This window comes from Bufo gargarizans, chromosome 8 (assembly GCF_014858855.1).
Source record: "Bufo gargarizans isolate SCDJY-AF-19 chromosome 8, ASM1485885v1, whole genome shotgun sequence".
In the NCBI taxonomy this organism is placed as follows: domain Eukaryota; kingdom Metazoa; phylum Chordata; class Amphibia; order Anura; family Bufonidae; genus Bufo; species Bufo gargarizans.
The window spans coordinates 77,048,671-77,070,229 of NC_058087.1; the positions used below are offsets into that span (position 1 = coordinate 77,048,671).

The 21,559-nt window shown below is 42.7% G+C and overlaps 1 protein-coding gene across 2 annotated transcripts; it reads left to right on the forward strand.

Moving 5' to 3' along the window:
* Positions 1-66: 66 nt before the first annotated feature.
* MAIP1 (matrix AAA peptidase interacting protein 1) lies at positions 67-21,326 on the forward strand. 2 transcript variants are annotated; one of them, XM_044303010.1, is made up of 5 exons: positions 67-419; positions 7,509-7,580; positions 12,512-12,638; positions 17,210-17,360; positions 21,129-21,326. In XM_044303010.1, the coding sequence occupies exons 1-5, from the start codon at positions 138-140 to the stop codon at positions 21,205-21,207; spliced, it is 711 nt and encodes a 236-aa protein (XP_044158945.1). In that variant the 5' UTR covers positions 67-137; the 3' UTR covers positions 21,208-21,326. The 2 variants fall into 2 exon arrangements, with proteins under 2 accessions (XP_044158945.1, XP_044158946.1); XM_044303011.1 differs by having other exon boundaries at positions 17,261-17,360.
* Positions 21,327-21,559: the final 233 nt, after the last annotated feature.

Genomic DNA, 21,559 nt, shown 5'->3' on the forward strand with positions numbered 1-21,559 from the left:
GACTCGGAGGGACCTGGTCCGGTGCGGCCGGAAGTGACGACGGTAGGGAAGTCTCGCGAGGTAGGGAAATGTAACGGAACACCGGCGGACCTCTCCGTGAGGTGAATGTTTCCGGGGGACACATTAGAGAGCGCACAATGTTGCGTTCGGTGTTCCGGTTGTCTCGGTTTTGTGTCAGGTCACCGAGATGTACGCTGTCACTTGTTCCCCTCTTGCGGCCGCCGGTCATTCATCAGTCCTCGGGTCTCTACTGTGGGACGCGGGGGCTCAGCAGTCAGAGCCCGGGCCCCAGCCGGGTAGTAGTTGTCGGTGTCCCGAATCCCATCATCTGGTTTCGGACCAGAATCTACTTCTTCATTATCAGAACCTACCTTGACCGGGACTTCAGCGTAGAAGAATTTACTGACGGGGCCAAGCAAGTGAGCAGAGGGCACCGGGGCAGGGGGGCCGGGCCTGTTGTACCGGGGCAGGGGGCCGGGCCTACTCTTGACCCAAGTCTCTGTCTTCACTGCAGCCAAAAAGGGCAGATATTGGCAGACATTTTACATGTTTAGTGTTTTACACCACTTCTGTGGTGTAATATTGGCTAATCATTTTTTCCATGCCAAGTGCAGTTTTATGGCTTTTCTAGTGCCTTTTTTTTCCCTACTGTTCTCTATAGAGAAGCTTGAACATGCGCCCAAAAAATGGCCTCTTTATTAACAAAAACACCTATGCTTGTGTGTCCTGCATTTCATATTTACCATAGACCTTCAGCTAACATCTGGAGTAGGAGTTTTCACCACATTAAAAAAACTCCACAAATTCAGATCAAATCCTACTATATGGTGGCATGCAAAAGTTTAGGCACCTCTGGTCAAATTACTATTACTGTGAACAATTAAGCAAGTTGAAGATGAAATGATCTCCAAAAGGCATAAAGTTGAAGATGAACACACTTTTTAAAATTTTAAGCAATATTACTGTTTATTTGGGATTTGTACAGTTTTAGAGGGAAACAAATTTTTTAAAGAGCAGCTTGCAAAAGTATAGGAACCCAAGCATATTTGAGCGCTCAGATAACTCGGACTGAGGTCTCAGACCTTAGGCTTGTTCACAATCATCGTTGGGGAAAGGCCAGGTGATGCAGATCCCAAAGCATCGGCAGCCATTGGTTTTTCTAAGCAACTGCCTAACGCTCTAAAAGTAAAAGTGGTTGAGGTCCACAAAGCAGGAGAAGGCTATAAGAAGATAGCGAAGCGTTTTCAAGTTGTCATTTCCTCAGTTTGAAATGTAATTAAGGAATGGCAGTTAACAGGAAAAGCGGAGGTCAAGAGATGGTCTGGAAGCCCAAGAAAAAATTCAGAGACAGCTGCTCGTAGGATTGTTAGAAAGGCGACTTAGAATCCCCGCTAGACTGCAAAAGACCTTCAGGAAGATTTGGAAGACTCTGGACTTGTGGTACGTTGTTCTACTGTTCAGGAACACCTGCACAATTATGGCCTTCATGAAAGTCATTAGAAAAAAACAACTCCTGCGTTCTCACAAAATTCAGCGTCAGAAGTTTGCAAAAGAACATCTGAACAAGCCTGGTGCATTTTGAAAACAAGTGCTGTGGACCAATGAGGTTAAAGTAGAACTCTGGCCACAATGAGCAAAAGTATGTTTGTAGAAAAAAGGGCCCAGAATTTCATGAAAAGAACACCTCTCCAACCATTAAGCATCAATCCTGCTTTGGGGTTGGGTTGTAGCCAACGGGAACATTTTACTGGTAGAGAGAAGAATGGATTAAATAAAATTCCAGCAAATTGTAGAAACATAACACCAACTGTAAAAAAGCTGAAAAGAGGATGGCTTCTACAAATGAATAATCCTAAACACACCTCAAAATCCATAATCCATTACCTCAGGAGCTGAAGGTTTTATTTACCATGGCCCTCACAGTCCCCTGATCTCAACATCATAAAAAATCTGTGGATAGACCTCAGAAGAGCAGTGCATGCAAGACGGCCCTGGAATCTCACAGAACTGGAAGTCTTTTGCAAGGAAGGATGGATGAAAATCCCTCAAACAAGAAATGAAAGACTCTCTTGGCTGGCTACAAATAGTTTACAAACTGTGATACTTGCCAAAGGGAGTGCTACTAGTTACTAACCATGCAGGGTGCCCAAAGTTTTGCTTTGGGCCCTTTTCCTTTAGTTATTTTGAAAATTTTAAAAGATGGGGAAAAAAAAAAAGTTTTTGCTTAAAATACCAAGGGAATGTGTAATTTTTAACTTCATGCCTCTTGGAGATCATTTCATCTTCAACTTTTTTATTTCTCTTGCTTATATAGCTCTAACTTATTGTTCAGTACTTATACAGATAGTCTCATTACTTGCTGTGGTGGGTCTCACAATCTGTTCCCTATCAATATGTCTTTTGAGAGTAGGTAGAAACTGGAGCATCGTGAGGAAAACATCCAGACTCTATGCAGATGGTTTTAAATCATTCGCTTACTTCTCTGTGTAAGCTCAGAGACAATCTATGTACTCAATGTCAAATACCCCGGATATTAAAAAATATTACCCTATGGTCATTAGTGGAGCACTATGCTGTGTCAGCCATTACCTCGCACATAAATCCTGGCTGCAGTAGTGCTCTGTTTGGCACCAAGAACTAATCCGGTCAGGACAAAGCAAGGTGACAGAGTTTTGCTTGGAAAACATGTGACCACTTACTCCTGAGTGGATCAAAATCCGCTGTGTAAGGCCCCATGCACACGGCCGTGTGCGGGCCGTGGAACCGCGGCCTGGATCCCTCCTGAGAGCAGGAGCGCACGGCGTCACTGGTTGCTAGGACGCCGTGCGCTCCCTGCTGCCGGCACAGTACAGTAATACACTGGTATAGATCATACCAGTGTATTACTGTATTGCGGCTGTGTTCACATGGTTTAAAGTGAGCCTGTTGAACATGGTCTCTGAGCTGCAGGAAGTGCTGAGCGGATTGATACATAGTTTTATGGGAAAAGATTTAAGTAAAAAAAAAAAAATTATACAGTACAGACCAAAAGTTTGGACACACCTTCTCATTCAAAGAGTTTTCTTTATTTTCATGACTGAAAATTGTAGATTCACACTGAAGGCATCAAAACTATGAATTAACACATGTGGAATTATATACATAACAAAAAAGTGTGAAACAACTGAAAATATGTCATATTCTAGGTTCTTCAAAGTAGCCACCTTTTGATTACTGCTTTGCACACTCTTTGCATTCTCTTGATGAGCTTCAAGAGGTAGTCACCTGAAATGGTTTTCACTTCAAAGGTGTGCCCTGTCAGGTTTAATAAGTGGGATTTCTTGCCTTATAAATGGGGTTGGGACCATCAGTTGCGTTGTGGAGAAGTCAGGTGGATACACACCTGATAGTCCTACTGAATAGACTGTTAGCTGCTTTTTTTCTTGCCATAATACAAATTCTAAGTAAAGAAAAACGAGTGGCCATCATTACTTTAAGAAATGAAGTGTCCCCAAATGCAGTCACAAAAACCATCAAGTGCTACAAAGAAACTGGCTCACATGCGGACCGCCCCAGGAAAGGAAGACAAAGAGTCACCTCTGCTGCGGAGTATAAGTTCACCCGAGTCACCAGCCTCAGAAATCGCAGGTTAACAGCAGCTCGGATTAGAGACCAGGTCAATGCCACACAGAGTTCTAGCAGCAGACACATCTCTAGAACAACTGTTAAGAGGATACTGTGTGAATCAGGCCTTCATGGTAGAATATCTGCTAGGAAACCACTGCTAAGAACAGGCAACAAGCAGAAGAGACTTGTTTGGGCTAAAGAACACAAGGAATGGACATTAGACCAGTGGAAATCTGTGCTTTGGTCTGAGTCCAAATTTGAGACCTTTGGTTCCAACCACCGTGTCTTTGTGCGACGCAGAAAAGGTGAACGGATGGACTCTACATGCCTGGTTCCCAACGTGAAGCATGGAGTAGGAGGTGTGATGGTGTGGGGGTGCTTTGCTGGTGACACTGTTGGGGATTTATTCAAAATTGATGGCATACTGAACCAGCATGGCTACCACAGCATCTTGCAGCGGCATGCTATTCCATCTGGTTTGCGTTTAGTTGGACCATCATTTATTTTTCAACAGGACAATGACCCCAAACACACTTACAGGCTGTGTAAGGGCTATTTGACTATGAAGGAGAGTGATGGGGTGCTGCGCCAGATGACCTGGCCTCCACAGTCATGGGACCTGATCCCAATCGAGATGGTTTGGGGTGAGCTGGACCGCAGAGTGAAGGCAAAAGGGCCAACAAGTGCTAAGCATCTCTGGGAACTCCTTCAAGACTGTTGGAAGACCATTTCAGGTGACTACCTCTTGAAGCTCATCAAGAGAATGCCAAGAGTGTGCAAAGCAGTAATCAAAGCAAAAGGTGGCTACTTTGAAGAACCTAGAATATGACATATTTTCAGTTGTTTCACACTTTTTTGCTATGTATATAATTCCACATGTGTTAATTCATAGTTTTGATGCCTTCAGTGTGAATCTACAATTTTCATAATCATGAAAATAAAGAAAACTCTTTGAATGAGAAGGTGTGTCCAAACTTTTGGTGTGTGTATATGTATATGTGTGTGTGTGTGTGTGTGTGTGTGTGTATATAATATATAAAAATTATATATATATATTTTTTTTTTTTTTAGATTCATGTGAAAGGTGTTAACAGTGACTGGCAGCATTCTCAGTGTAAGTGTGTATATACAAACATCGCTGTCGGTCACTGATTTCACCTCCCCTGTGAACAATGAAATCAGAAATGGCACAGATCTAAATGTATAAAATACAAGTTTCACTGAATCTTTTCCCATAACACTAGATATCCAATCTGCTCAGCTCCTCCTGCTCTATAACAGGCTGCCTGCAGATTGTATTGTGTTTTGTGTGGACAGGTCTGGTTTAAAGGTTATGTACACCTTTTTGGAGGCAATATTTGTTTAGGACTATGTTTTTATTTATTTTTGGCTAAAAATCATATTTTCAATTGACCTTTATTAAAAATATTGTGCCACAAAGGGTTAACAGTTTTTTTTCTAACTGTGTGACTGGTACTTTTTACTTTGTACCAGTCATCTAATAACCCTTATCTATAAAATACTGAGAGGTCATAAAAACACCTTTTTAATCCACATTCTTATCAGTAAGATAAGAACTAAGCTATGATGAGTTTTTATAAGGTCAGAGAGCAGAGATAAGGAGTCCGTCTGCTCCCCAGATGACTGAAAAGACAGAAAATCCACAGGGTGCTACTAGAGCATCTGTTATGTACAGAAAAAAGGATTCCATATTTCTTTAAATAAAGACCAATTGAAAAAATGAGTTCTAGCTCTAAATAAGTACAATGCAATAATAAAATAAAATTGCCCCCAAAGGTGTATATAGTCTCTAAATCAGTTTGAGGAAAACCAATGGCAGATTATTAGGCTGATCTGTCTGCCGCTGAAAAAGGTGTATTGATGGTGGAAAGGCCACCAAAAACATGCCAAATACCACTGGCTATTTCAACCCTTTCCTATCCACTTCAGGGGGAATAGCTAAGGCTACTTTCACACTCGTGTTTTGGTTTCCGTATGCGAGATCCGTTTCGGGGTTCTCGCAAGTGGTCCAAAACGGATCAGTTTTGCCCTAATGCATTCTAAATGGGTAAGGATCCGTTCAGAATGCATCAGTTTGCCTCCGTTGCGCCTCCTTCCGCTTTAGAGGTGGACACCAAAATCCTGCTTGCAGCGTTATGGTGTCCGCCTGACAATGCAGAGTCAAACAGATCCATCCTGACACACAATGTAAGCCAATGGGGACAGATATGTTTTCACTGGCACAATAGAAAACTGATCCGTCCCCCATTGACTTTCAATGGTGTTCAAGAAGATCCGTTTTGGCTATGTTACAGATAATACAAACAGATCCGTTCTGAAAGGATGTATCCGGTTGTATTATCTGAACGGAAGCGTTTGTGCAGATCCGCACCAAACGCGAGTGTGAAAGTAGCTTAAAGTACACTTCAAAGAGGTAGAATGCTACTTCTTAAAGGGAACCTGTCACCGGGATTTTGTGTATAGAGCTGAGGACATGGGTTGCTAGATTGCTGCTAGCACATCCGCAATACCCAGTCCCCATAGCTCTGTGTGCTTTTATTGTGTAAAAAAAATATATATATTTGATACATATGCAAATTAACCTGAGATGAGTCCTGTATGTGAGATGAGTCAGGGACAGGACTCATCTCAGGGTAATTTGCATATGTATCAAATCGAGTTTGTTACACAATAAAAGCACACAGAGCTATGGGGACTGGGTATTGCGGATGTGCTAGCGGCCATCTAGCAACCCATGTCCTCAGCTCTATACACAAAATCCCGGTGACAGGTTCCCTTTAAGTGTATTTGAAATTACCTGCGTGAAAAAAAGACCATGTGCACAGGGTTGTGTTCCCCCATTGAAATCAATGGGAAGCTGTTGGTGGCACGTAATAGTTGTTTTACACAAAAGAATACACCACATTTTAGCAGTGTGAACCTAGCCTAATACAGCCATCTGAATGCAACCAGAAGTAGGATTGGGTGATATACAGGTATCTACAATATACTACGGTATCATGGACAATGGGGGCATATGACTATGATATGCCCCCATTATCTTAAAGGTGCGGGCTTGGCTATTTTCGCCAGCCCCATAGAAAATGAATGGAGGGCGCATGCGCCCTCCTTCTCTTGCGGGGCTCTGTTCTCGATATAGGTGCAGGTCCCAGCAGTGGGACCCGCACTTATAAGACAATGGGGGTCATATCACAGTTTCTTAATTATCTAGGTATTTTAGTGACATCATAGGGGCGGTCGCACTTGGCAGCTCTGACCACATCTACAACGGGCGAGTACCGACGTGTTATGTGTACCGACGCACATTACACGTCTGCTGCACACATAAGTCAGTATGTGTCGCAGCTCTTATTGAACAAGAGGCTCGGGGAGCACAGACTAAGGCCCCTTTCAGATGCGAGTATGCGGCAGCTCCTGTCCTGACCTCCCAGCACTGACGGGGTTGTATAGCATTATATTGATTTATAATGCTATGTAACCCTTACAGTTCTGGAATGTATTGTATAATGCTGTCAGTGTTATCCAATACATTCCAGACCTCTAAGGGTTACATAGCATCGTAAATCAATGTAATGCTATGCAACCTCGTCAGTGCTGGGAGGTCAGGACGGGAGCTGCAGCATACTTGTGCTTCTAGTCCAGAGACATTACTATAATATATGGGGGCAACACTGAGACATTATACAGTATGAGCCCCATACAGTCTCCTTGTTGCTCCAACACAGCATATACAGTAATGTCTCCTTGTGGCCCCCACCCATTAGCAAAAAAAAAAACTGTTCCACTTTAACACTAAGTGAATTTACCAGTGTTTTAACTTCGGTTGTAGATCCACCGAGTTATTTTGCTAGCTTAAAGATTGTATATTTTTTATTCCTCAGGCCTTCTCGTTTGTATCCAGACTGTTGTCCCAGTGCAAATTTGAAGCATTGGAAAATCTTGTGGCCAGCGAGGTACGTGCAGTTCTTTTATTGTTGCTTTCTCTGTGTTCCTTGACATTCATTGATCTGTCTGTGATTTAATACAGATGCTTCATGCACAGTTACACCAAAGTCCATTAATAGAATCTTGATGCTCCCATCGTTTATTGGGATTGGTAGTAGTAACTGGAACCCTCTAATGCTTCAGTACAGACATATAGTAACTGAATAGTTCTGCCCCCATAATATCGGGGATGGGACTGGAATAAATTGTCAGCAGTGACCAAGCAGTGTCTAACAGCAATTAGCAGACCTCTGCGTTGGCCTCTTTGGCTGTATAGGGGCAGAGACAGTGCCACTTTGACAGCACCTTCCTCTGCACTGCTTTCATTAACCGATTCATCTTTACTATCCTTGCTTTCTTCACGTTCCTATGTAGCCACAAATACCAGGCCTTACTCCAGCTTGTTGCTCGATAAACTTGTGGTCACTGGCCTATCAAAGGCTAAGAGAAGGCTGCGTCGCTACCGCGAGTGCTGCTGCCTCCTCAAACAGCTGATCAGTGGGGGTCCTAGGTGTCAGACCCCACCGATCACATACTGATGAGCTATCCAGAGGATAGGTCATCAGTTATAAAGTCTCAGAAAACCCCTTTAACGTAAGAAAATGAAAATCAGATGTCCTATAGTACATGCCAATCTTTCTAAACTAGTCGTGAGCAAATCAAGCTTCAGATCATAGATCCAAAGTCGATTCGTTCAACAAAATCGATGTTTCCGTACAGCATCAAAATGTATTTGGTCCGCGGAGCCAAACTTAATTTCACCTGCAGTCACACAAAACTTCAGTGAATTATTTCTGCATTTTTAAAAACATTTAAAATTGGGAATCCAAAATTGGGTTTGGTACCAGCTGAGAGCCAATACATTTTAATGCTGAACAGAGACAGCATTAAAATCAAAGTTGTTGAGCAAATCGACTTTTGATCGATGATCCGAAGCGCGATTCACTCAAGACTAGTCATCAGTAATAAAGTCTCAGAAAACCCCTTTAGCGTAAAAAAAATTAAAATCGGATATCATATAGCACATGACAATCTTATTCTAATGCTTCTTTCACATGGGCGAGATTTCCACAATAGAGCATGCTGTGATTTTCACGCCACGCACAAGTGATGTGTGAAAATCACTGCTCATGTACACAGCCCCATAGAAAAGTGCGGGTGCAATGCGTGAGGTGAACGCATTGCACCTGCACTTTTCTATGGGGCTGTGTACATGAGCAGTGATTTTCACACATCACTTGTGCGTGGCGTGAAAATCACAGCATGCTCTATTGTGTGCGTTTTTCACGCAACGCAGGCCCCATAAAAGCGAATAGGGGTGCGTGAACATCGCAAACAAGTGCGGATGCGGTGCGTTTTTCACGCATGGTTGCTAGGAGATGATCGGGAGGGGGACCCGCTCATTATTATTTTCCCTATTAACATGGTTATAAGGGAAAATAATAGCATTCTAATACAGAATGCTTAGTAAAATAGAGATGGAGGGGTTAAAAAATAATAATTTAACTTGCCTCATCCACTTGTTCGCGCAGCCCGGCTTCTCTTCTGTCTTCTTCTTTGCTGTCCAGGAGGAAAAGTACCTGTGGTGACGTCGCTGCGCTCATCACATGGTCCATCACCATGGTGATGGCTCATATGATGAGCGCAGTGACATCACCACAGGTCCTTTTCCTCAAAGAAGAAAGAGGAGAAGCTGGGCTGCGCGAACAAGTGCATTAAGGGGAGTTAAATTATTTTTTATTTAATTTTTTAACCCCTCCATCATTTTTTTTACTTGGCAGTCTGTATTAAGAATGCTATTATTTTCCCTTATAACCATGTTATAAGGGAAAATAATAAAATCTACATAACACATAACCCAAACCCGAACTTCTGTGGGTACCAAACATGCAGATTTTATTTTTTTTTAACTTTTATTTTTTTCCTCACACGCGTGCAAAACGCATTAAAATGTCTTGCAGTCGCGCTGAAAAATCGCACGTTTTCCCGAGACACACCCGCATCCTATCCGGCCCAAATCCTTGACGCCCGTGTGAAAGAGGCCTAACAAAGCTAGAACCAGCCCTGTACTGCACATGGATCCAGAGATATTCTCATTCATTGCTGCAATTGCTCTACTAGATTTATATTGAGCTCGCAGCTTAGTGAGGTGGACAGAGAAATGAGAAGCAGGAGGCACTATACATATCGGGGGAGAGTTATCAAACTTTTTTTTTTGTTTGTTTGTAATTGCAAGTAATTACACCAGTTCGATAAACTACAAATTTTTTAAAGTAGAACTGGCGCTTGGCTACTTTCACACTTGCGTTCAGAGCGGATCCATCTGGTGTCTGCACAGACGGATCCGCTCCTATAATGCAGACGATGGGATCAGTTCAGAACGGATCCGTCTGCATTATAATTTAGAAAAAATTCTAAGTGTGAAAGTTGCTTAGACAGATCCGTCCAGACTTTACATTGAAAGTCAATGGGGACGGATCCGTTTGAAAATTGAGCCAAATTGTGTCAACTTCAAACGGATCCGTCCCCATTGACTTACATTGTAAGTCTGGACGGATCCGTTTGCCTCCGCACGGCCAGGCGAACACCCGAACGCTGCGAGGACAAACGGTGCCAGACTGATGCATTCTGAGCGGATCCGCATCCACTCAGAATGCATTAGGGCAGTACGGATCCGTTCGGGGCCGCTTGTGAGAGCCTTCAAACGGAACTCACAAGCGGAGCCCCGAACGCTAGTGTGAAAGTAGCCTTAGTTGCCCATAACAACCAAACAGATTCCACCTTTCATTTTTCAGAGCTCCTTTGGTTGCTATGGTTTCTAAACCAGTTCTACTTTACACCAGTTTGATAAATCTCCCCCCATAGATTTTATTGAATAACTGGCTATATTACATTTCTAATTAGTTTCAATTACAAAAGTATTCAGATCTAAGTGCTGTTTTGAAAATTACAGAATATTTTTTTGTGGGGCAACCCCCATTAATCCCTTCAGTCCCCGTGTTTTTTTTTTTTTTTTTTCCATTTTTTTATTTTGCACTGCCTGCTTTTCCAGAGCCATAATTTTATTTTTCCATTCATGTAAACGATTGAAGGCTTGTTTTTTGCAGGACAAGTTGTACTTTCTAATGAACACCATTTATTATTTCATACAACATAGTGGGAAGGTGGAAAAAAATAATTCCAAATGGGGTGGAATTGAAAAAAAAAAAAGACAGTTCTGCCACAGTTTTATGGGTTTTGTTTAAAAAAAAATTATTTGACTTTTTATGAAAATACAAAGAAGGAAAATAGTCTGCACAGTATACATGCAACAGTTGATGACAATAGTACCATAGCATTACAAGATCAGACAAATAGTTACCTTCATGAGTACACCATGTATCAACAAGCATAGTATAAGATGTACATAAGATCAAGTAATCCAGTTATGCATTATACCTGGTACAAACCACATGTCCCATCCATTATAATTTATGGGCTTTGTTTCTACTGTGTTCCCTATGTGGTAAATCTGACCCATGACCTCCTTTGGTCAGTAGGATTACAGCGATATCACATTTTCTGTAGTTTTTCTTGTGTTAAAAAACAAACCAAAAAAAAATCTGTAGATTTTATTTATACCATTTTAGGACGTGTGTGTATATAATTTTTTTCAGAGTTGAAGTGATGAAAAAATGGCGAATGTCATTTTGATTCACCCCCCCATTATCCTCTTCACCTTTATCTATCTACTTATATTGAACTGATTTAGATCACTTCTCGTCTCCCTCTCAATTTCTTGGTGCTCATCATATACACTCACCTAAAGAATTATTAGGAACACCTGTTCTATTTCTCATTAATGCGATTATCTAGTCAACCAAATCACATGGCAGTTGCTTCAATGCATGTAGGGTTGTGGTCCTGGTCAAGACAATCTCCTGAACTCCAAACTGAATGTCAGAATGGGAGAGAAAGGTGGGCTACAACAGCAGAAGACCCCACCGGGTACCACTCATCTCCACTACAAATAGGAAAAAGAGGCTACAATTTGCACGAGCTCACCAAAATTGGACTGTTGAAGACTGGAAAAATGTTGCCTGGTCTGATGAGTTTCGATTTCTGTTGAGACATTCAAATGGTAGAGTCCGAATTTGGCGTAAACAGAATGAGAACATGTATCCATCATGCCTTGTTACCACTGTGCAGGCTGGTGGTGGTGGTGTAATGGTGTGGGGGATGTTTTCTGGGCACACTTTAGGCCCCTTAGTGCCAATTGGCCATCGTTTAAATGCCACAGGCTACCTGAGCATTGTTTCTGACCATGTCCATCCCTTCATGACCACCATGTACCCATCCTCTGATGGCTACTTCCAGCAGGATAATGCAAGTTCGAATCATTTCAAATTGGTTTCTTGAACATGACAATGAGTTCACTGTACTAAAATGGCCCCCACAGTCACCAGATCTCAACCCAATAGAGCATCTTTGGGATGTGGTGGAACGGGAGCTAATCGACTTAGGGATGAGAGAATAGACTTAGGATGAAACATCCGAAGTCAATTCGCATAAAACTTTTTTGTTTTAATACTGTACAGAGGTACGGCTTAGAACGTTCGGGAAATGTTTTTTTTTTTTTTTTTTACAGTATAAATCAATTTCTAAAGTTATTATGCGAAGTCTCCTGAGACATCACAAAGTAATAACTTTTTGGCTCATCGGAGCTAATACGTTCTAATACTGTACGGAGCTCCGAAACAAAGTTTTATGTGAGTCAACTTTGGATGTTTCATCTGAAGTTGATTCGCTCATCCCTATCACATTTACATTTCTGACAGGAGATGTGTGGAAGAAACTCAGGGGTACGTTTGTAATGCCTAAAAAGTGACTACTCTTTTTTTTTTTTTTTTTTCGGCTGTAGATCCTTAAAGACTTGAAGGAAAAATGTTCAGTGCTTACTGACACCTACAGAAATGCTCTGGCTGCAGAGTCTGATGAGATTATGTACTCTTTTCCTGGAGATGTGGCTATTTATTATGATGATGACGGTACAATATGTAAAGTAAAACATGTATAACTGTAACCATACATTATTTGGAATTTAGTATGTGTACCTTGGTATTCTAAATTCAGAACGAAAATTAGTTGTTACTGATAACTGGACTTGTTTGAAAATTCTATTGTTTAGTTCACAGTGAAAACGGTGCATAATTCCAGATACACCCTGCAAATAAAGACAAGTACCACACAGTCATTATAGGTGGTTTTCCAAGCTTTTAACATACCTATGACCTACATGTGTCTAAATGGTCAACATAAGATGCCGCCATCACTCAGAAGTACTTTTGCATTTTTTTATTATCATGCCCACTCTGTGCTGCAGCTTTATGATGCTGCTAGGGGCTTAGGCTACTTTCACACTAGCGGCACGGACCTCCGGCAGGCTGTTCCATCGGGTGAACATCCTCTCAGTTCCGTCCTGCCGCTAGTGACTGTGTGCCTCCGGACTGCCGCTCCTTCCCCATTGACTTTAATGGGGGTGGAGTTCTTGCGGAGGCACGACAGTGCGTGGCGAGAGGCTGCCGGAATAAAACTACGACATGTCCAACATTTTATTCCGGCAGCCTCTCGGTAGCCTTACTGATGGTGTGATCTTCTGGACTTTTCCTCTATTTCCAGCTCTTTGCATGCCCCTCTGATACAGGGTGTAAGATAGTGCTGTAATTTTTACAGTCTTCACATACAACACAGATTTGCTACTGAGAAGCTGTTCTGATCACAGATAGTGCAGGATCTTCTGCTCAGCATATTACAGACATCCCCTCCAGAGATGGGGAGCAGTGGAGATAAGTGTGAACTCCTGTTCTACAGGGAGGAAGAGAAACCAGTGCTCCTGGAACTGCCCCGTCCCTTCCCCACCCACAATTTTAGGCCTGGTGCGAGCAGGGCGAAGTCGCAGATAGCGGTGCAACTAACTTAATTTAGGCTTATTTCAGTATAGTAAATGACCCCCTAAATGCATACCCGTGTGACTGCATGTGGCTTACACAGGCATTCAAGCTGCATTAATAAATGACAAATAACACCCCATTTAAACCAAGAGCACACCAACATTTTAAAATAATTTTAATATTCTTGACTACATTCATTTAACTTTGCTGTAAACAAAAACTTTGGGGAACAAAATGCTATGAAACGATGGCTAATAATTACAGGTGCATCTCAATAAATTAGGATATCATCAAAGTTAATTTATGTAGTTATTCAATTCACAAAGTGAAACTCATACATTCTATAGATTTATTACACACAGAGATCTATTTCTAGAGTTTATTTCTTTTAATTTGTGTTGGAAAAGAAAGTTGTGATGGCATACTCACATTTGGTTTAGAGAACTATATTTATTAATTATTATTAGTTGAATATGCAATTTACGTTGTTGTATATAGCTATTTGTTTATATAAAATTGTAAGAACATAAGACTTCCATTTATTTCTTTTAATGTTGATGTTTATTGCTTACAGCTAATGAAAACCCAAATGTCAATATCTCAGAAAATTAGATTTCATAAGACCAATAAAAATATAAGCTCTCAGTACTTTGTCAGGGCTCCTTTAGCATGAATTGCTGCATTAATGCGATGTGGCATGGAGGCCATCAGCCTGTGGCACTGCTGAGGTGTTACGGAAGCCCAGGTTACTTTGATAGCAGCCTTCAGTTTGTACCCATTGTTGGGTCTGGGGTCTCATCTTCCTCTCTATGAGGTTTAGGTCAGGAGACTTTGCCGGCCAATCAAGCACAGTGATACCGTGGTTATTAAACCAGGTATTAGTTCTTTTGGCAGTGCGGGCAGGTGCCAAGTCCTGCTGGAAAATGACATCAGCTTCTCTATAAAGCTTGTCAGCAAGTGCTCTAAAATGTCCTGGTAGACGGCTGCGCTGACTTTGGACTTGATATAACACAGTGGGCCAACACCCAGCAGATGACATGGCTCCCCAAACCATCACTGACTGTGGAAACCTCACACTGGACCTCAAGCAACTTGGATTGTGTGCCTCTCCACTCTTCCTCCAGACTCTGGTCACTTGATTTTCAAGTGAAATGCAGAATTTACTTTCATCTGAAAACAGGACTTCAGACCACTGAGCAACAGTCCTTTTTCTCCTTAGCACAGGTAAGACGCTTGTGACGTTGTCTCTGGTTTGACACAAGGAATGTGACAGTTGTAGCCCATGTCCGGGATACATCTGTACGTGGTGGCTCTTGAAGCACTGACTGCAGTCCACTCCTTGTGAATCTCCCCCAGATTCTTGAATGGCCTTTTCTTGACAAACCTTTTTAAAGGGATTCTGTCACCAGTTTTTTGCCCCTCCATTTAAAAATATGGTTATGTTCAGGGAGCTTTAGTGATTCCTAATGTGGTCTTATAACTGAAATCTGTAGGCTAATTTTGTCTAAAAAACGTTATAACTAACCTGTCATTCATCCAACTAAGGTGCCCAAGGGGATGTGCATGTCTTCCAGATGCTGCCCACACCCGCTGCCGTTCGTGCCCTGCTCCTCCTTTTCTGACATCAGCGCCACCTCAGAATCCTTTGTTATGGCTCCGGCTCTCCCTCACTCCCCCCTCCTTCTCTAACATCTCGCGCCTGCGCACAGGCTGGTGCCAGTGTTCAGGTCATCGGGAGGTTGAGCGAAGTGCCGCACTTCGCTCCATGAAGCCGAACGGAGAAGTCCGCACGGGCGCATCAGGCACAGGCCTGTGCGCACACGCGAGATGTTAGAGAAGGAGGGGGGAGTGAGGGAGAGCCGGAGCCGTAAAAAAGGATTCTGAGGCGGCGCTGATGTCAGAAAAGGAGGAGCAGGGCACGAACGGCGGCGGGTGCGGGCGGCATCTGGAAGACATGCACATCCCCTTGGGCACCTTAGTTGGATGAATGACAGGTTAGTTATAACGTTTTTTAGACAAAATGAGCCTACAGATTTCAGTTATAAGACCACATTAGGAATCACTAAAGCTCCCTGAACATAACTATATTTTTGGAGGTGCAAAATGGAGGTGCAAAAAACTGGTGATAGAATCCCTTTAAAGGATTTCTACCACCAGAAATACTGTTATGTAGCTGACTGACATTAGCGATGCGCTAATGTCAGCACTACATAACCGTATGTTTTTTCTTTCTCCGTGCAGCCGTTTTGGAAAAAAAAAAATGCACTTTTATAATATGCTAATGAGCCTCTAGGTGCTATGTGGGTGTAAAATCAGCACCTAGAGGCTCCGTCTACTCACCCTTTATCCCGCCCAGGTCCCCTGTTCTGCCCGCCCCGCTCCTCTTGATTGATGTGACAGTTCACAGCAGCGTTGACGAAATCCCGTGCCTGCGCCGTTCTCTTCAGCGCAGCCGCAGTGAGTGAATGATGCGCTCCTGCTGCCGGATTCCTCACTGCTCCTGTGCCGACTACGTCACAGTGAGGAAGCCGGCACCATGAGATCGGCCTTCACTCACTGCGCCGAAGACAGAAGTGAACGGTGCAGGCGCGGTATTTTGTCAACGCTGCTGCGAACCGTCACATCAATCAAGAGGAGCGGGCGGGCAGAACAGGTACATCCCTCTTGCTTGTGCACCTTTTTCTACCATGCTTTTTTCTTCCACTCAACTTTTCATTAATATGCTTGGATACAGCACTCTGTGTACAGCCAGCTTCTTTAGCAATGACCTTTTGTGGATTACCCTCCTTGTGAAGGGTGTCGGTGACTGTTTTCGATAACTGTCAAGTCAGCCGTCTTCCCCATGATTGTGTAGCCTACTGAACCAGACTGAGGGACCATTTACAGGTTTAGGAAACATTTGCAGGTGTTTTGTATTAATTAGCTGGTTAGTGTGACACCGTGGGGGGAACTTATGAGGGGATAATTTGAAGTCCGTTTTGCTTGAGTCTGTGTTGGTGTCCTTTATGCCACTTTTATCAAATGTCTCATGTTTCTTGATAAATTTGTCTTCTCTTTAAACCTAACACTTTTGTCAAGATAAGCTACTCCAGTTATCTTCCTCCACCCACCTCCTGTGGTGAGATTACGACTTTTTGGGCGACTTAAAAAAAAAAGTCTGAATGATAAATCTGGAGTGAAACTCCCTAACCTAGCTAACCACACCCACTTTCCCACCCACATTACAAAACTGGAGTAAGTGATCTAAAAAAGCAAAAAGTCACAAAATGTTGCCCTATTTTTGTGACCTTTTGACACCAGAATTCTGGAGTGAAGGTATGATAAATCGGGGCCCGTGAGTCTACAATATTGAGCATTCACAATATTTCTCAGATACAGACTTTGGGGATTTTATTAGCTGTAAGCCGTAATCATCAACATTAAAAGAAATAAACGCTTGAAATAGATCCATCTGTGTGTAATAAATATGTTTTTACTTTTTGAATAGAATAACTGAAATAAGCAAGTTTCTGTGACATTGTAATTTATTGAGATGCACCTAGAAATTTACAGTGCAGAGGGTGAATGCAGAATCATTTCTATTTCATGCTGGTCCGGCTTTATATGTTTATTATAGACTAGTATACAGAGTGAGATGCTAAGCATTTTGTGTGTTCTTTTTCGTATAGGAAGGAAATTTGTCAGCATACTCATGCGTTTTTGGTACATGTCGCATGCAGATATTCCTGATGAGGAGCTAGAAGGAACAAAATTATTTCAAGTAGTAATGGGGAATGAAAATGTCAAGGACCAGAAGCGTATCCTCACCGCAAACTATGAGTAAGAAGTCTTATAAAATAATTATGAATCGCTGTTCTATACTTAAAGCAGGTGCCATGTGAAGACACCCCCTTTTGTCATCAGAAAACGGCCTGACAATCAACAGTTATGCTGTGTAAATCGGAGCCAGTCCAGTGAACAGTATGGGCTCACCGGTTTTTCTATGGGTGCTGTATGACATCACAACCTCTGTATGATTCTCCCAGACTGTGACCTGAGTAACTTTACCCCGTCCCAATGGTTCTAAGTTGTACTTTTCTAATTTATTTTTCTCCACTTTTCTGGAGACTAAGTATGAGATGCAAGGTATTTAGAGAAGGCTAAATTAACTCATACCAATACTGCCTTAGGGCACATCGGGCTGTCTGTTGCCAAAAAGCAGCCCTGGCACACAAACCCCACCAGCTCCCATACAATATCGACCTCTCCAAGTTGTGGAAATATCATTATGTAATGAGTGCTTTACATGCTAACACCCCTTACTACTCTCTCTCTTAAAGGGAACCTGTCACCATGATTTTGCGCATAGAGCTGGGGACATGGGCTGCTAGATGGCCACTAGCACATCTGCAGTACCCAGGTCCCATAGCTCTCTGCGCATTTATTGTGTTAAAAATACGTTTTGATTGATGTGCAAATTACCCGATACGAGTCCTGTAGCCGGGGATGAGTCAAGCGGAAAGGAGCCCAGCACCGCCCCGCGTCCTCCGAATCTCCTTGCTGGCTGACGTCACAGAGCTGGAGCGCCGAAATCTCGCGATGCGCGAGCTAGCGCATGTGCAGTGTCTGCATCATGTTCATTCCCTGTACGGGCATCAGCACAGGGAACGAACTACGCATGCGCTAGCTCGCGCATCGCGAGATTTCGGCGCTCCAGCTCTGTGATGTCAGCCAGCAAGGAGGAGATTCGGAGGACGCGGGGCGGTGCTGGGCTCCTTTCCGCTGGACTCATCTCCGGATACAGGACTCATATCAGGTAATTTGCATATCAATCAAAACGTTTTTTTAACACAATAAAAGCGCAGAGCGCTATGGGACCTGGGTACTGCAGATGTGCTAGCGGCCATCTAGCAGCCCATGTCCCCAGCTCTATGCGCAAAATCCTGGTGACAGGTTTCCTTTAAATCTATAAGCCACACCATCAGCATAGGAAGGAGAATGAAAGTGCAGCATAGGATAGGTGTACAGTCCATAATTCACTCAGGGCCAAGTGTATGCTACCACTCTAAAGCCACCAATGATACCACCATACAGTGACCATATAGTGGTCAGGTACCAGGTATACACAGGCACTTTGCAGAATATTATTGTACTGGAGACCATACAGCAGAGTAAAGCATTGATCAGATGCAATGAGATACAGAATATAGAACAGTTAGAGGACCTGTCACTACTCCTGACGTGTCTGCTTTAGTAAATGCTTGTATTTCTCATGAAATAATTATTATGCATAATCTTTTCTTAAAACTCTGAAATGTGTAGTTCCTATGTTGTTCCTCCTGGAAATATATGCATACATTGACAAATGAGTGTTACCATTCTACTGTCCCCCTACACAGTCTGCAAGTGTCCCATTATTGTTGACAGGATCAGGCAATGTAGGGGCACATCCTATTGACCAAGGTCATTGGTAACACTGATGGTTGTCAATTCGGGCTGGGCTACACAGTTGTAGGTCTCGCGATTGCATACAATGCAGTGTCTCTTGCTTTGTACAGCCGCAGTGTTTCTATGGTTAACATCAGTTGCCTACCTCACAGAAAGCCACGTTTTAGTCGTACATTTCCAGGAGGAATAACTGAGGAACACCACAACACAACATTCTGATTAAAGATGCTCCAGAATTATTCTATCATAGAGAAAACAGTACATTGATGTCCTATGATAGACAGGAGAGGTGACAGCTCCTCTATAAATCCAGCTTGTACGTGACTTATTTTGATATTTCCTTTTGACTCCTAAATTAATTCAGAACCCAGTAAACAAAACTATTCAGACCCCAGACCATATTAAAGATATTTATTCAGACCACCTTTTAACTTGTATTTCAGTGCACCTAAGGCTACTTTCACACTAGCGTTCGTCGGTCCGCTCGTGAGCTCCGTTTGAAGGGGCTCACGAGCGGACCCGAACGCAGCCGTCCAGCCCTGATGCAGTCTGAATGGAGCGGATCCGCTCAGACTGCATCAGTCTGGCGGCGTTCAGCCTCCGCTCCGCTCGCCTCCGCACGGACAGGCGGACAGCTGAACGCTGCTTGCAGCGTTCGGGTGTCCGCCTGGCGGTGCGGATCCGCCCAGACTCACAATGTAAGTCAATGGGGACGGATCCGTTTGAAGATGCCACAATATGGCTCAATCTTCAGGCGGATCCGTCCCCCATTGACTTTACATTGAAAGTCTGGACGGATCCGTACGAGGCTATTTTCACACTTAGCTGTTATATGCTAAAAATAATGCAGACGGATCCGTTCTGAACGGAGCCTCCGTCTGCATTATTATGATCGGATGCGTTCAGAACGGATCCGATCGAACGCTAGTGTGAAAGTAGCCTTAGACTATAAAATCGGTCATGTAAAACTCGCAGATATTTAAAGAGGACCTGTCACCGCTCCTGACATGCCTGTTTTAATAGCTTCATGCATTCCCTGTGCAATACCAATTCTAGTGCATCGATTCTTATGTCTGAATGTTGTGCCATTTCTCTATTATTTCTACTAGAAGTTATGGATGAATTGGTTGAAGTCTGCAGTAAGGGTACAGAGGGGAGGTAACCAGTTGGGGGCGGTGTACCTGTAAAGACTGAAATTGGCAGCACTGATTGGATAGAGTCAGACTGTGCAGGGACATGCCCCAACTGGTTACCTCCCCTCTGTACCCTTACTGCAGACTGCTAGCAATTCATTTATAGCTTCTAGTAGAAATAATAAAAGAATGGCACAACATACAGACATAATAATAGATGCTCCAGAATTGTTGTTACTTGGGGAATGCATGAAGCTAATAAAACAGACATGTCAGGTTTGTTTTTTCATTGAAAATGTTGCCAATACGTTGAAATGGTTTTATTCACATTACAAAAATAACCATATCTGTTTTTATCCCTTAGAGGTGAATGGGTTGAATTTTTAAATGGCATATTTCATATTTGCATGGTTCACATTTGGGCGTTAGTTTTTTTGTTAAGTTGCTGAAACTAATGGAACAAACGAAATCACAAAAACTGACAAATGATATATAAAAAATAATACAAAATTTGTATAAAGGTGTGAATGTGCCTTTGCAAAAAAAAAATAATTTTAGGCTACTTTCACACTTGCGTTAGCCTTTTCCGGCAGACTTTTCTGGTGGGGGGAACAGCCTGCCGCATCCGTGGTACCGCTAGTCCATCGTGCTGCCAGAATTCTGCTCCGGCCCCATCACTATAATGGGGGCAAGCCGGAGGTCCAGCCGCGGCACGGCAAACATGCCGAGAGGCGGCCAGAATAAAAAACGCAGCATGCTGTGGTTTTATTCCGGCCACCTCTCGGCATGTTTGCCGTGCTGCGGCCTGACCTTTCGTCCCTCTCCCATTATAGTGATAGGGCAGGAGCGGACTTCTGCTGGAAAAGGCTACCGTAAATGTGAAAGTAGCCAAAGTTTCATATTTGGCATCTCTAACATGAGCTTGGGTAGTGTATATGTTGGGACATGCTGCACTGAGATTTATCATTCTTCAGTAAAAGCTTTAGCTAATTATTTCTGCCTCACCTATTTATTTTTGGCATTCCAGGTTTCGCAGAGAATTTACTAAAGGAGTAAAACCAGACTGGATTATCACACGCATTGAACATTCAAAATTGTTAGAGTGACAGGACAATGCCAGGGGTCTTTGTCGCTCTGTCATTTAATATTTATTTTCAAACACAATTGTACCTTTTGGATATTACGTTCTTCTTTCACTTTGTTTGCAATTAAAGGTTTAATTATATTTTGTGATTAGTTATTGTATGGGTGCAAAACAAATTGACAAAATGTAGCCTCATAGGTACAAATCTGTCTGATATTTCTTGTCTCCAAGATCTACAAAATTAGTTAAGTGATGGAAAATATTTTACAGCACAAATTCAAGGTCAAGTGTTGGCGGCTGAGTATCAACTGAAATAAGAAACTGCTTACTTTTATCATACTAAATGAGATGAGGTGGGTTATTTTTATAAGAAA